This window comes from Phalaenopsis equestris, unplaced genomic scaffold (genome assembly GCF_001263595.1).
Source record: "Phalaenopsis equestris unplaced genomic scaffold, ASM126359v1 Scaffold000503, whole genome shotgun sequence".
Classification (NCBI taxonomy): Eukaryota; Viridiplantae; Streptophyta; class Magnoliopsida; order Asparagales; family Orchidaceae; genus Phalaenopsis; species Phalaenopsis equestris.
Genome location: NW_018164943.1, coordinates 43,245 through 59,338, shown reverse-complemented (window position 1 = coordinate 59,338; position 16,094 = coordinate 43,245). Strand labels below are relative to the sequence as shown.

The 16,094-nt window shown below is 37.7% G+C and overlaps 3 protein-coding genes across 5 annotated transcripts in view; 1 reads left to right on the top strand and 2 right to left on the bottom strand.

Moving 5' to 3' along the window:
• Positions 1 to 14: 14 nt before the first annotated feature.
• On the top strand, positions 15 to 4,545 carry LOC110028187 (pirin-like protein; the record flags this gene model as incomplete). 2 transcript variants are annotated; one of them, XR_002294411.1, is given in 6 exon segments in its annotated part: positions 15 to 64; positions 155 to 222; positions 390 to 452; positions 551 to 654; positions 734 to 1,304; positions 3,952 to 4,545. XR_002294411.1 is itself a non-coding variant. In XM_020729931.1 (5 exon segments), coding segments are annotated over 5 exon segments (772 nt in total), but the record flags the coding sequence as incomplete, so codon positions are not given.
• On the bottom strand, positions 3,011 to 8,921 carry LOC110028190 (probable dolichol-phosphate mannosyltransferase). 2 transcript variants are annotated; one of them, XM_020729934.1, is made up of 4 exons: positions 8,575 to 8,921; positions 8,381 to 8,495; positions 7,547 to 7,699; positions 3,011 to 3,342 (listed from the first exon to the last, which is right to left on the bottom strand). In XM_020729934.1, the coding sequence occupies exons 1-3, from the start codon at positions 8,763 to 8,765 to the stop codon at positions 7,595 to 7,597; spliced, it is 411 nt and encodes a 136-aa protein (XP_020585593.1). In that variant the 5' UTR covers positions 8,766 to 8,921; the 3' UTR covers positions 3,011 to 3,342; positions 7,547 to 7,594. The 2 variants fall into 2 exon arrangements, with proteins under 2 accessions (XP_020585593.1, XP_020585592.1); XM_020729933.1 differs by having other exon boundaries at positions 3,011 to 3,325; positions 8,575 to 8,919.
• Positions 8,922 to 13,699: 4,778 nt separating this feature from the next.
• LOC110028185 (probable dolichol-phosphate mannosyltransferase) overlaps positions 13,700 to 16,094 on the bottom strand; it is a gene marked incomplete at its 5' end in the record, with an annotated part of 27,991 nt that continues 25,596 nt past the window's right edge. Inside the window, 2 exon segments of the mRNA XM_020729929.1 lie at positions 13,700 to 13,800; positions 15,699 to 16,007. Coding sequence (XP_020585588.1) covers positions 13,700 to 13,800; positions 15,699 to 16,007 — 410 coding nt within the window.

Sequence of the window (16,094 nt, the reverse complement as noted above, 5' to 3'; positions counted from 1 at the left end):
GTTTCCCTCACCAGGCCGGAGCTTAGGAATTTCGATCCATTCTTACTTCTGGATTTTGCCTCTTGTAAGTCTCTTTTCTTCCTTCCTCCTCTTTTTAACTTAGTATCTATTTCTGCTAATTTCTGTCCCAATCTGTGTCCCAATCTGTGAACAGTTTCTCCTCCTGCCGGTTTCCCCGATCATCCTCATAGAGGATTCGAGACTGTAACTTACGTCTTAGAGGTAATACGCATTTCTGTCATCCAGACAAGAAATCAAATGTTACCGAGCTTCTCTTTTTTTAATGAAGAAATTAGAAGAACTGCTATCGCGTATTCTTGCCAAATGCGCAGAAGTTCTTAGAATTGATTTAACCTAATGATATTGCCGGAATGCTTACTGCAACACAGGGAAATCTCGCTCACGAAGATTTTGCCGGCCATAAGGGGATTATCGGACCCGGCGATCTCCAGGTTTGTTCTGTAAACATTCTACAAGCTGATAAACTAAAAGAAAAATCAAATAAAGTTATATGGTTTATTGATTAATTATTCATTTTTTTCTTCTGCAGTGGATGACTGCTGGAAGAGGAATCCTCCACTCGGAAATGCCGGTCGGCAATACCGTCAACAAGGGGCTCCAGCTCTGGATCAATCTCTCCTCCAAAGAGAAGATGTAAGCAATAAATAAATCATCTTTATTCATCTTATGAGTTATTTGATTATTTCTTTGCTGAAAATTAAATGGCTTTCAGGATAGAACCAAAGTACCAGGAGCTCCAAAGCAAGGACATAAACAGAGTCACCAAAAATGGCGTCGACGTCCGCATAATAGCAGGGGAAGCATTCGGCGTGCGGTCTCCCATCTACACCCGAACTCCGACCATGTATCTGGACTTCACCATGAATCCCGGAGCTCAGCTCCACCAACTCATCCCTGAAGGTTGGAACGCATTCGCCTACATCATACAGGGCGAGGGTGTCTTCGGCGACGAAAGCTCCTCCCCTGTTTCGAGCCACCACACTCTGGTTTTAAGCAATGGGGATGGGGTGAGGGTGTGGAACAAATCCGGGGGAGAGTTGAGGTTCATGCTCATTGCAGGGCAGCCGTTGAATGAGCCAGTGGTTCAATACGGGCCGTTCGTCATGAATACGCGCGAAGAGATAGAGCAGGCGTTTGAGGATTATCAGCTTTGTAAGAATGGGTTTGAGAAGGCCAGATATTGGAAGACGAAGGCTTAGAAGAGTCCTGGCGATGAAGAATTGAAAGGGATTTGTTAGTTTGGGGAAGATCAGTTTCAAGCTTATTATTGTTATTGAAAAAATGTATGTTTGTGATATTTTGTTTGCTTTTTGCTAGTTTTGTTTAACTTAGATATAAATCTTGATAGATTTTGACTGAGATTGCTTTATACATACAACAACTATAACAAAAGCCGTATCCCACTAAGCGGGGTCGGCTGCATGGATCCTTGTTTTTTCATTGTGTTCTATTGAGTATCATACTTTCATTTAATTCTAATAAATTAGAATTATTTTATATACCATATCAAAGTATTTATTGGTCAACCTCTAAAATCAAATGTTTTTTCTCTCGTGAATGGTTCATGAAATGATTAGCATTTAATGTGACTAAGCCATCTTAGGTGACTCTAATCTTGTTTGTCACTTGAGTTACTCCAACACTTTTACATGTATTTATTTCACATTTTATCTTCAAGTGTAAATCCACTCATCCACCGGAGTATTCTCATCCCAGTGACACTTAATTTTATGCCTCGCTTTTATAGGCAAACATGCTAGGCCATAAAGCATTGCAGGTCTCGCCGCCTTCTTCTAAAATTTTCCTTATATGCTTACACATCACTTTTCTATCACGCAATAGACCAGATGCATTCGTCCGCTTGAACCATCCAACTTAAATTCTATTAATAACATCCCCATCTATATCACTATTCCATCTCTATCACTATTACTTTGAACAATAGACCCGAGACATCTAAAACGTTCACACCTTTTAGAGATTTGATCACCCATAATTACAACTATTATTATAGTTACTACTACTAATTACATTCCATGTATTTAGTTTTAGACTCCAATGTAGAACTCCATAATTCAAGTTTTTCATGAACATTTTCTCTAGTCTTATCCACAAGAAGGATATTATGAGCAAAAAGCATACACCAAGATACATCCTCCTATAAATGTCCAATAAAAGCATCCATAACTAAAACAAAAAGATATGAGCTTAAAGCCGATCCCTCATACAATCCAATTAAAATCAGAAAATATTTGGTAAATCCTTCTCTTCGATATCTTAGACTATTAGAGACTTAGAAGTGTAAAAGTCAATGAAAAGTAGTTGGCATAAATTTATGATGAAAGACAATGACTCACAAAGGATGATGGCTACTTTTGAGAATTGGATGTTTGAAGGTGAACGTCAGTGAAGATGAGGGGCACGATGAACATTAGTATTGTGGGACAATAATCAATATCAATAATAAATGAACATCGATTAAGGAGCATCAATCAATTAATACCAGTTGGCTACAAAAGATAGTAGTTGACATCAAATTGTAGAGATTAATCAGAAACCAACAATTAGCTGACATTGATTTATTACAAATGTCAAGCAACATTGTTCGATGAGTGTGTGATAGATCCATCAACAATTAGGTGTGGCCTTCTATACAAAATTAGAACTACAAAATTCTCCATGAACGTCTAATTCTTCTAGTTCTAAATATGAAAAAATAAGGTTTGAGAATTGTTTATTATGGTTTAGGGTTTAAAATAACATTTGATAATTGTTTATAGATTTTGAGGGACTGATTGGCCGATTTAAACCTAGGTTGAGCCCTGGTTTAATGTTGTTGTGATGATTTCCAAAGACTTTTTTTTTTCCCTCTTTAGCTCTCAATATTGGAGCACAATTGAATTGGAAAATAGAAAAAAATGATGATATAATCACTCATAATAAAACTTTTATTGATAGATCACATTTTGCCATCACCAAATCACAATGGTTACCAAGCACAATCATAGAATGGATTTGTTCATTATAATGAGACAAACCGGCGTCAATTATGGTTTGCCGATATGATTTAAGTGCAAGCCACAATAATTCTGATAAAGAAGAAAATAGATTTAAAATAAACAAAATAATCTTAGAACTCCATTTCTGTAGAGAAAAGTTCCATTTTGTGAGGGATATTTAGTGCTACAAACAACTCATCATTTCATTAGCGCAACTATTACTGGTGGGAGCATATCATTGATGTTCTAAGCTGACTAAAGGCAACGAGATCTTACAGTGGTGTTCAGATTATGCAAAAGCAGAGCTGCAAAACAAATCAAGCTGAGCTGAATAAGAGATTGTTCAAACTCGAAATAGATAATTCTGACGATGATTTCAAAAGGTTTGAAAATACTCCAAATCTTGTAAATTGTAAGTGGCAAACATATTCGCAGCACTCCAACATTGCTATTTATAAATCTAACACTCATTTTCATCCATTTTTTTAAAAACTCAGAGTCAAATATAAAAGTTCACGATAAATATTTTTCATTTTATAACAAGTTTTAATGACTTGCGTTTTAAGAGTTTAAAGAAATTCCCCATTATATTTTGAAAATTGAAACTCCCTTAAAACTGTCGACATGCTTTTTCTCCTTTAATTTAGGTAAAGATTGCTGAAATCCAACGAAAATTACCTCCAGAACAGTAGTTGGGGATTTGAATGTATAGAAATCAAATTCAAAATGTAAAAAGTGAATTTCTAATCCGAAAAAAGAAGACATAAAAATTGCATATTGACCTAAAAAGACAAGAAGGATCTCAGATGTTCATCTTTATATGTACATTAAATTTTTCATTAATAGGAATAATTTTTTTTTTATCTTCCTCCTTTCAAGTATTCCAACTAGTGCTATATGTGTCCATTTAATTATGCATGTGACACTCCAGTTTCAGTTGGGGGGAGAGGAAATGAAGAATCGGGGAAGATGAACTGAAGGGTTGGACAGTCGAACTGAAAAGATAAGAAGCGAGAAGTCCGGAAGAGGAAGCGAACAGTAGAGAAACCGAAGAGGGCAATTCGCTCTATAAATCAACTGTGAGACGGGAGCTCGGAGATGCAGTCAACAAGTAGAGGAAGAAAGGAAGGAGAAAAAAGTTGTCGAAGTAGATGCTGTTGGGTTCTTTGCGTGCAAAGGTAGGCATCGAAGCCACGGAAGGAAGCAACAAATTCAGCTGTTCGGGTCAATCAGAGCCCTAGCCGATCAAAATCGAGAGGGAAGGAGAAAGAGGTGACGTGCGGCTTACCTACGAACATTTCCTCGAGCTTACAGAATGATAAGGCCTGGAGCGGCTCTGTAGATTGTCGCAAGCAGCAAGCGAGAGGAAGATGTAGATCTCGCGTGTAATGTTGAGTTCAGCAGTAGGAAGGATCCTTGTGCTTGAAGAAGAAAACGAGAGGAAGTCTGTGCGCTTGGAGTTTGATTGCAGGAGTTCTGTGGAGCTTCGAACAGTACTGTGCGAAGGCGAAGCGAGGAAGGAACAATTGTGTGGCTTTGCATGGGTTAAACCGAAGGTAAGGCTTTATAAACTTTAATTTATAAATTTAATATATTATTAATTATTAGTTATTAATAGTAAGGTTTAAATAAATTGGGTTTTAAGCTAAAAGAAATTTTACACAAAGAACAATTGGAGTTTGATTTTTGTTTAAGTTCAATTATTTATTTAATAATTAAATTGTTACTCAATATACATATAAATGTAGGCATATAAGTCTATTAGAAAAGATATAACATACATAAGTAACTAGAAAGTTAAACCAAGTTTATTATCAATATTTTATTTTGCTTAAATTATTTAAAATAAATAATAATAATAAAATAATATGATATATCAAAGGGCCAAATTAAGGAAAATTATTTTTTAATTATAGAAGTAACATATAATAAATTAATAATAATTATGCACTTGACTTTTAAGTTTTTCATTGGAGATAAGTGAAGAGAACACTTAGAATCATCAATGATTGAGGTGAGCACGCATGTTTTTTTACTATGGTAATATTTTATTTTTTCTATACCAAATGCATTTATTAGTATCATCATTAGTTATATTGAAATTATTGCAAACTATGATTTTTAATTCTATTGAATTTTAGTTCATAATATAGGAATAATATGTGTGCACATCATTATTGAATTATTTGACTATTATGCAAATGACAAATGAATATTATTTTATTAGAAAGTGATATTTTTATTAAATTTTACATGTGCATGATTGACTACGATGAAGTCACCCATTGATGGTACTAGTGAGAAATACTAAAGTACATGTACACGTATATAGAAAAGATTATTGATATTGATGTCTTAATTGACACAATTTTTAGACGTTGCCCATGTGACGGTTGTATAGATATGAAATGATATTGATATGATATTAGTATAGAATATTTAAATAATATGCTAAATGTTTATATTGATTTATAAAGAAGCTTAACTAGCATGCAGACGGCAGAGAAGTCGAAAAGGGGAATTCGCTTTATAAATCGAGTGTAAGACGAGCTTCGGAGTGTGGTCAGAAAGTAGAGGAAGAAAGGAAGGAGAATAAGTTGTTGAAGTAGATGCTACGAGTTTCTTTGTGTTCAAAGGTAGGCACCGAAGCCACGGGAAGAAGCAACATACTTAGCAGTGCGAATCAATGCAAGCCCTAGCCGAATCGAGGAAGAGGTAATGTGTGGCTTACCTGCGAATATTTCCTTCCATTCCCTCGAGCTTACAAAAGTGAGAAGGTCTCAAGCTAGATTGACACTAGCAGTAAGCGAGACGAAGATGAAGATCTCATGTTTAGTGTCGATGTGTGCTTGGAGTTTGATTAGAGGAGTTCTATCGAGCTTAGAGCGGTACTGTGCGAAGAAGTGGCGAGGAAGAAAAAGCCTGCGTGGGTTAGCCCGAAGGTAAGGTTTTATAAGCTTTAATTTATGAATTTAACATATTATTAATTATTAGTTATTAATAATAAGGTTTAATTAAATCAAGTTTTAAGCGAAAGAAATTTTATAGCAAGAACAATTAGGGTTTGATTTTTATTTAAACTCAATTGTTTATTTAATAATAAATTGTTACACAATATAAATATAAATATAAATGTAAATATTTAGGACTATTAGAAAATATATAAATTGCATAAGTAACTATAAAGTTAAACCAGCTTTATTATCAATATTTTATTAAGCTTAAATAGTTTAAAAGAAATAAGTAAATGAAGATAATAATTTGTATAATAATAATAAAATAATATGATAAATCTAAAGGTCAAATTAAGGCAAATTGATTTTTAATAATAAGATTAACATATAAAAATTAATAATAATAATTATGTACTTACTTTAGATTTCTTGTTGAAGATAAGTGAAAAGAACGATTAAAATCATCAATGATCGAGGTGAGTACTCATGTTATTATACTATGGTGTTTTTTTATTTCTTCTAGACCAAATGCATTTATTGGTACTATCATTAGTTATATTAAAATTATTACAAAAATCATGATTTTGAATTCTATTGAATTTTTGTTCATATTGAAGAAATGATGTGTGCACATCATTATTGACTGAATTGTCTACCATGCGAATGAGAAATGAAAATTCTTTATTAAAAATTGATTTACATTTGATGTATGCATGTGTATGATTAACTATCGTGGAGTCATCCCTTGACGTTACTAGTGGAGAACAACAAAGTGCTCGTCCATGTATATAAAAAAAGATATTGATATTGATATATCTAAATTTACATAATTTTTAGACGTTGCTCCTGTGACTATTGTATAAATATAAAATAATGTTGATATGATACTGATGTAGACTATTTAAATAGCATATTAAATGTTTATATTGATTTATAAAGAAGCTAACTAAATTTTTATTTTGTTTTTTTTTTTTTTTTTGTATTGTTATAGTTTAGGAATATAAGCATTCACTGATTTGTTTAATTTATTATCATTTTAAATTAATTTTTCAATCCAATTAAGTTATTAAAAGATGAACGATAGAAATGAAAAATATTTATAGAAGACGCAAACAATCAGTAACAAGGTAAATTTAAATATATTACTTTAATTTAAATTGATTGGTGCATCTTTTATTTGTAAAATATTATTTATAGAGAATGAATATTGAAATTTTATTTCCCGCCGTCCGACAGTTTGTTCAACCCCTGGTCGGACCGTGAGTGTGCATGGATCCTTCAATTAGTCTATTAACTTGATGCATATGTGCAATACACATTGATATTTGGCTTTAGAAAAGGTGCCTAGCGGTTTTTCTCTCTGCATGCAGAAGTATTTTAACATTTTAAAAAAAGGAATTTTAACATCTAGAGAACAAATGTATAAGTTTGCAAATCTATGCAATAAGTAGAAAAAAATAATTTGACAACAACTACAACAGACTATTTTTTTATGCTAGTGACCATTAAACGTATGCAACAAAACCAAAAACAGTTGAACGTGCACGAGTTCAAGGGGAAAGAAGTATATACCAGTAAGAAAAAAATAATCTGGCAGTATTCCTTCAATTATCCTCCAAATTATGTTGTGAAAAGCAAGTAAATGAGGCCTTTGAGGTATTCAACTATTTCAGACCCTCCCAGTTTGGAAGTTCCATAAACTCTGTCCACAAATGTTATTGGAACCTACAGAAAATAGAGGAGAGAGTCAATCAGTAACTTGTTCTGATAAACAATCAGCAATAATAGGCTGACAAGGCCTCCAAATCGGTCTTACAAAGGTTGCATTATAATGAGCCAAAAGCATTAACTAGTTGAGTAGTCATTGCATTATAATAAGCCAAAAGTATTAACTAGTTCAACGTTTGTTGCATCATCATCATCTTAGTCCCAACTATTTAGGATCAAATTTATGAATCCTAATAATCCAATTGTGTAGCCCACTTGGCTAATTGGTTGGGTGCTTTCTCTTAAACCATCAAATCATGAGTTCAAGGTCTTGAACGTAAGAGGAATTTGCATGAGCTGAAAAAAGATATCCTCATTACCAAATTATCCCTATGAAGGATAAATTATCGGTGGCGTAATGGTTGAAGAAGAAAGTCATTTCACTCAAGTCAATGATTCAAGCCACACTTTACAACTTATTACTTATCATTCTAAGAAAAAAATTTAACTGCTTAGTGAAGCATGATGAACCAAACAATGTTATTTTTCTCTTTTTCTTCCTAATTATACCATACTAATTTTATGAAGTGTCTTACTATTGTATCTTCCATCATTTGTTGTATACAACCAAACTATCGTCTCTTTCTCTCTAATCATTGCAACAATCAAAGAACTAAAAATATAAAGCAAAACACATACTTCTTCAATATGATAGCCTTTCCTGCTGGCTCGGACAATAATCTCCATCTGAAATACATATCCTTTACTTACGACGGAGCCCAAGACATCTTCAAGAACAGATTTCTTATAAAGCCTGCACAAGATAATCAAGTCATGCATCAGGAGCTTAAAGCTCAAAGAGAAACTTGGCCCCTCTAACTAAAAGGACATACCTAAATGATCCAGTAAGATCTGACACACCAGGCCATAAAAATGTCTGCGCCAATACATTAGCTCCTCTGCTAGTCAATTTGCGCATAAGATTCCAGCCATGAACACCGCCCCCTCTAACATAACGGGTTCCAGTAACTATACTGGCGCCAGTTTCTGTTTGCTTCCTGCTCATCAAGGGATGGTAAAACATAGAGATATTGGCACCAAGCTATATTTCAACAGTACATTAGGCAACCACACCCATTTTTCTTTTTAATATTATCCTTGATGTGGCAATGGTGACTTCTGAGTTACAGAGAGGAAACATCGGATACACAAAATCTATCACATGAATTGCACATTTAAGGTAGGGGCATTTACATATTTGCCGCACAATTCTCGTGTATTAACATATCTAATACCTAAATTTAGTTTTTTTACATTTACACCACCCAAAATTTTCATAGCACATCAAAAACAACACTATTTTAACTTCAAAAGTGAAATGCACTTTTTCATGCATTGGTAAGGTGGCATTTGTGTAAAAACTAAATTTTAGATGATAGATATGTAAATGTATAAGAATCAGGTGGTATCTACGTAAATCTTCCATTAAGGTATTTCAAGAAAAATTCAAGATTTATTTGCTTTCTCATTTTTGTATGTTAGCACAAACCTAGCAGATGAAAGCCATTTATTTGGCAAATTTCAACATTAGTATATTCATTTGCCACTCTTGCCCAAAAGAAAAACGATGGTACAAAATTTTACTGTAGTATCAATCAGAAGCAAGATGACAAATATTGAGAATTCGATTTTAGCTATGTTACCGTCAAACTTTGGCCAATTAAGAATATCAACCAAACAAAAAGGGGGGGATGCAACTAAATCAATAACATTGGGTCTCATCAGTCCAGTATCAGTCAGCATACTATTATTATTTACTCTGACAACAAAAAATGCCTGAAAAATACAAATATCAACAAGATGAAGTACACTCTATTCATATCAAGCAATGCATTCATGATAAAAACTATTACAAATATAGAATGCAATACAAAAGTGTGAATACTGGAGAACGCACAAATACAATATTATATATATTATTTAAATCACGAGAGCATGTTGACCTCATTTTTGGTGAGGTCTCTTCTTCTTCTTAGAGCCTACGATCTAGCCTTAGGGTTTCCTACCGACTTCCTTAGATGACTAGACTGGGACCCGCACCAACGAGAGATCCAAGTCACTTCTCGACTCCTCGCAGTTTCATGTGACCGGTTCGAAATCCTCAACGCTTAGTTGAGTCGATTAAAACCAGCACGACGAAGCTCGAGTCGAGTGCCTGCAAAAGCTAAAACCTTAGGAAATCCATCGTGTCGTCCGCGCACACTCACGATTCACAAGTTGATGCACACAATTATTGAAATTCACGTCTCTTGCACTTGTAGGAGGCTTCACGATCGATCACGAGCGATAATTTTAAAGGAATTTGAATTTGACGTGTTTTCTACCTGACCGTCGATGAAGTAGTCTGGGCGACCCTGGATAACAAAATGAACTGCGTCGGCACGTCTGGAACGTCGACTTTAGTTAGGAAGGACTCCCAGTTCGATATGATTTTGAGCACAAGCAAGGAGTGCACAAATCGAGGAAATTTAAATATTATTTGCATCTTAGGGGGAGTGTATTTCGCATTATATAGCCAATGGGGGGAGGGGGGTCTCTTTATTACGACTTAAATCCCTCATTTGGGGCGGCCCTTGGTCCATCCCCGATTAAGCTCCTCTCCTGGAGCTCACGGCTCCCCTTAGTTCAGTCTCCGGATTTAGCCCTAGCCGCGCCTTCCCTCTTGTTGGTCCCCTCTCTTCGCGTAACGAGCAGTTGACCTCGCCTCTCTCGACATCCTCTGCCCGAGCTGCGGCTTCCCGAAGTTTCTTTCGCTTCGTCTAGCTGAGCGGGAATCCATTCATAGTAGGTTGACTTGGTGCTCTTGTTCACTGAGACACGAATGTGGCAATCCTCCTCCTTCCTGATAGATCATTCCTCTATAGCCTTGTTGCGGTGTTTTTTCTTTCTGCTGGGACGAGCGATGGGTTGGCCTCCCCTTAGGGTAGTTTCATTTCTTTTCTTTCCTCTCTTATGCGTGTATAAAAGGATGGTGGGGGGGTTTGCTGTGAGGTTATGAATTTTGGGAGCTTGGGAGAGACTCTGCGAGAATCGTTTCTCAGCTAGGTGCTCGTGAGCTTGAAGTTTGGGAGTGTTGTGGCTTTGCTTGTGAGCTTGAAGTTTGGGAGCGTTGTGGTTTTCTTTTGTTGATTACAGAAGTCCGAGCAAGGTATGTTTCTTCTCTTCTGCTCTTCTTCCCTGCTAGACACATGCTGGAGACGTTAAAATAGGGGAACACATGTATAAGGCTTTGTTTTGTCTTAACTAGTATTTCATAATGGCGTTGCTACCGATTACTAAGCCTTTAATGTTTCTGTTGGGTCTGCTTTAAATGCTCTATGTTTTTAGTTGAGATAGTAGTTTATATAAAGCATGTTTTAATCCCTGTGTACATGCAAGTCATCTCCTTATGCTTTTATTATCTCTGTACCAGTATACTAAAGGTTGTGGCCTTCTCTCTTTTCTCCCTGCTGAGTCGATTTACTGTTGAAAGGAAGATTGGCAGTGGGGAGGGTTGCTTGTGTTTCTCTGTTTACTGTTATTTCCCCCTGTTCGAAATGCATGCTGAGAGAAAATTTTACTCTTGGGGGCTAATTTTTGTTTCCCTACTTCATGTTACTCTCCTATTCAAACTACACGTTGGATGACATTGGCATGTTTAATTTTCTTATTAAAAGCTTTCAAAAAAAAAAAGAAAGAAAAGGAGGTACCTTTGGTTGTCTTTCTTGTTCGAAATACAAGTTGGATGGAGAATTAGTCTTTTAAAGCTTTTGGGGCTTGTTTCGATGGCTCGATTTTATTTCCTAGCTCCCCCCTTTCCTTCGAAGCATGTGTTGCATAAAAAATTTAGTTTTTAAAGCCCCTTAAAGCCCTTGGAACTCGTTTTGGTGGCTCGGTTTTGCTCCTTATGTTGCTGCTCCTGTTCGAATACAAGCTGGAATCTGTTTTGTGTTATGAGCAGTTGGTTTTGGGTCTTGGTTATATTCTCTATTGTTGCCCCTCTAGCTAAATCATATGTTGGATGAAAGGTCGTCTTTTTGGAGCTTTTGAAAAGGTTTGTTTTAGGAGATTTTGCTTTGTTCTTTGCTGCTCCCCTTGTTCGAGACACCTGTAGTTGGTGATGTTTGTTATCAAGCTCTTAGAAGCCTTGTTTTGGGGTCGTGTGTTGCTCTTCCTGGCCGTGAGTCTTCCTGTTTGTGGCTGTCATTGTATTGGGGCGGGTGGCCTCCCCTTTGCTGCTCCTACCCGAGAGCGTACCGGCTTGCGGGTTGCCTCTTTGCGTTGGGGTTGGTGAGGTTTGCCTCTTTGCGTTGGGGTTGGTGGCTCCCCCTCATTTCTCCTGATCGTAAGCCCTTGCCTATGGATTTTTGTGTTGGGGACGTTGGCTTTACTGTTGTCTTTGTCTGTGAGTATGTTGGATATTGGCTTGGGTGTTAGTTGGTCGCTCCCCTTTGTTTGCGTCCCTACCTGTGAATCTGTTGGGTGTGTTGCTTGGGCCTGATTTGCCCTCTTTGTTATCCCTACCTGTGAGCATGTTCGGTGTTTGTTTGGGGATCAGCTGGCCCTCTGTGTTGTCCCTGCCCGTGAGCATGTCTGGCGTTGGCTTGGGTTTGGTCTGCTCCCTGGCTTCCCTTGCCCGTGAGCTCGTTGATGGTGGCTGCCTTCGCCCCTTAGCTGTGGTCACCTAATTTGGTCATTTATTTCTTGTTTCCCCCACCCGAGAGCATCTAGATGGTCCATTTTTGTGTCGGCTAGGTGGCTTCTTTATTAGCCCTACCCGAGAGCACCTATTTGAGGGTTGGGCCGGTTCCCCTGTTGTTCCTAGCCGTAGGCACCTGTTCGGATTCCTTTGTGTTGCGTTGGACTCATACCTCATGGAAGCTCTAATTTAGAGTGGAATTGAATGCTTTAATCTTTGTGAATTGGAATGCTTTAATCCTTATGTTTGGAAGAATTCAAATGCCTCTTTTAGAGGAATGATTTGTTAAATATTTGGAGCTGTTTCAAGGCCCAATTCTGCGGGTTGCATTGATTGCAATAAAAAAAAGAGAGAAAAGAAAATCTTTTGATATTTGAGAAAGGTTTAGGAATAGCTTGGGAGTCTCTAAATTGTGTATTTTGGGGTTGTTCTTTGCTAGCATCGGGGAGTGTGCCCATCTCATTGCTCCTTCAAGGAGTCTCACCGGTTGGATGTTTTAGGCTAGCCCTCCTACCACTTTGGTCTTTCTTTCTAAATTAACTTTGTAGGCGGGGAAGTCTTCTTTTGCATTTCTTGCTTTTCGGTTCATTTTCCTTGCTTCTTGGTTTGAGATTTAGGCGTTTATATCTGAAACATAAGGGCGTACGTATAGCTGAGGTTATATGTGAAATCATCAAGCAAAGTCGTATGTTGGGTCTTGATGATAAAGGCATTTAGTGTTAGAGCGGAATAATATTTCATCATACGACATCGGGACCCAATCCAGGGACCTGGTGAAATGTAGGATGACAATATTATTCACCGACACCAAGCTAGTAGGGCACCATTGCCTTTTTAGGTTGTCGGTGGTCCCGGCATAACAGTTCGATCGACTTGTGGACAATCATATTTTTATAAAAAAAAGAAATGATAAGAACAAATACACTATTTTTTAAAGTATTTTAACTACCAAAATTGACAATACTTTTCTTGCATGCATGAAGTCTATATGCATACTAAAATATAAATTTTAAATAATATAATTTGATTGTCCACTTGTCAATTGCCGGTATTGGGCTAGAAAGTACCCTCCTAAGTTGGTATAGTAGGACATATTTCTAGTTGAATGTCCTCTAGTTAAAAGTCGAACTCTATACATACGGGTGACTGATAGTTGCCTTCGGAGTCCCTCGAGAATACCTAAATCTAAGCCTAGCCCAACCCTAATGCTTACGACTTTCTTTCTTTCTTCGGATTTTTGTGTGTTTTTCTGCGGTTTTATCAAAAACTTTGTAGAATACTCATGATTTTCTCCGAATTTTCCCCGTGTTTTCGACGGTTTTCTTCGAGTTATTGTGGGTCCTCTGCCGCTTTTTCTCAAGTTTTTTCAAGAGTCTTCGACCTGTCAGGTATACAGGTTTGTTCTACATTTATAGCGTTTACTTTTGCTACTGCACATTTTACTGCATGTACACATAATTCATGTCTTCAATATTACCATTTACTGTTTACTATGTTACATCACATCTTCCCTTTCATAACTCATGTTGTTTCTACAGACTTGCAGGAGACTTTTGGGTTATAGGCCAGTAAGACACCTGGTTTAGGAAGTATCCCGTAGCAAGCCACTGACCCAATAATTATACATTGATACACACCACAATAATGAACTTATAATCCATCTGCTAAGGAGCTTAGAGTAGTCTTTTCAAGAAGCGGAACGCGGAAGCAAGCGGACGAAGGGCGCCGATCGAGACCACGACGACGAGGTGTAGGATGTCTCTTTAGAGTTAAGGTTCAATCGTAGGATAGTTGGAAAGTCACCAGGGTTCTCCCTTGATCTATGACATCCCCTACCTTTCACTCCGTTGACTCCAGAAAATAACTGTTCATATTTTGAGTCTTCCCCCCTTTGATTTCCTCATATTTTATCCTTGGAAACCTAAACTTTGTCATTTTGAAGGCAAAACTATTGATCTTAATTGAATCTTCTTGAGTGATTTCGATCATTTAAGACATAATTAATTATAGGGGTTTGCCTCTATAGGAAACTTAAGAACCCAGCTTACTCTCGTATTACATAAGGGAACTTGTCGGTTTATAAAAAGATTTCACAGACACAGATCTTTTAGCTTAGGTGGTCAAGTCTGCCAACAAGTTGTATGCATATCCTTCGGAATAGTGTACTGTTTGTAGTATCGCGCTCAACCATCTAAACTATCAAATGTGTGAGATCCGCTCGGTCTCACTTTTCAAAAATTTATATATATTAAATCAAATTTAAAACGACCCTTCCCTTCCCGAAGTATAAACCGGCCGACAGAAGCACATACTCTTATGTGCAGGAGAGAACTTTTTTCATAGTCATGATTTGGACTCATCAAATAAAGTTATGTAATCTAGAAACCTCAAAAACAATTGACCCGAAGGCAACAACATTTGGACAGCACTCACTTGTTGGCATCAATTTTTGATGTCACGAGTGTAGGGTGTCCACTTGCACGGCTTAAGATGATCTACGGTTCCCCCGCAGCATCCGATGGCTCGAGACACTTACCCGAGACCTTTTCGGCACGTGTTAAGGGGCACGTAGCCAGGTTCATTCTGCTAGGCTATGGCTTTCACTTATGTGAAGGTCGGTCGGCATTTGGCACGTCAAACGAGTTCAATCGGGACGAAAAATATTATGTTGCGCGTTACGCGCGATTTTGGCTCGAATTGGCCTGATCATTAGCGAGGTTGTCCAGATGACCCCGGACGACTAAACGAACTGCGCGATCACGTCCGGAACGTCTATTTTACTTAGAAAGGACGTTCAGTTAGCTACGACTTTGTGGGCGAGCCTAAAATACGCGAATTATTGCTTTTTAGCTCGATCGTTGGAAAGGTGGTCTGAGCGGCCTCAAACGATCCTGAATTACAAGATAAACCGTGTTAACGTGCCCGAATCGTTGTTCCCACCTAAGTCGGACGTTTGTTGAGTCACAATTTCGTAGACGAATTAAAAAATATGAAAATTATCGTTTTTGGCTCGATAGTCGAAAAAGGTGGTTCGGACGACCCCGAATGACGAAACGGACTGCGCCAATACGTCCGGAACGTCGATTTTAGCCAAGAAGAACGTTCACTTTGCCCTAGGACATGTACGAGCTAAGAATGCACGTGTGCGAGCTAAAAATGCAATAAGGATAATTATAATAATATTATTAATATTATTATTATATAATATTATAATATAATATTACATTATCCTGTATAAAAAAAGCATCAAATCTCTCTCTCCCCTATTCTCACGCGCACAGCTTCCTCTCCCAGCCGCCAATCGAATTTTGCAAACCCTAGCCCTCACAGCCGTCACCTTCGCGCCTCGCGACTTCTCCGGTCGGCGAGCCTCACCGGCGAGCGATCCACCACCGACGCCGCCTCCTTCCTCACGTCGGCGAGCCTCCTCGGTGGTGAAGTTCGTTGTTTTTGCCCCGTCGGCGTCGCATTTACGCCGGAGAAAATCAGCAAGGAGAACGTCGGATTTCTCCTCCGCGCTTCTTTCGCTCCCGGTGTACACCGCCGGCGAGCTAGCCTCTACACGTAGTCGTCCTACCTTCTCGGCGACTGGATACTTCGACAGAGCATTTCAACGTCGCCGGACAGCGAGCGTTCTCGCTGTTCGAGGAGGTGCGAGGGTCTTCCCCCTCGAGG

Bases quoted from the DNA above. Each gene is read 5' to 3' on its own strand.
- LOC110028190 (XM_020729934.1), bottom strand. From the start codon at position 8,765: ATGTTTTACCATCCCTTGATGAGCAGGAAGCAAACAGAAACTGGCGCC. The intron at 8,496-8,574 runs GTATGTCCTTTT...TATCTTGTGCAG, and splicing joins GATCTTACTGGATCATTTAG to GCTTTATAAGAAATCTGTTC. The intron at 7,700-8,380 runs GTATGTGTTTTG...TATTTTCTGTAG, and splicing joins AAGGCTATCATATTGAAGAA to GTTCCAATAACATTTGTGGA.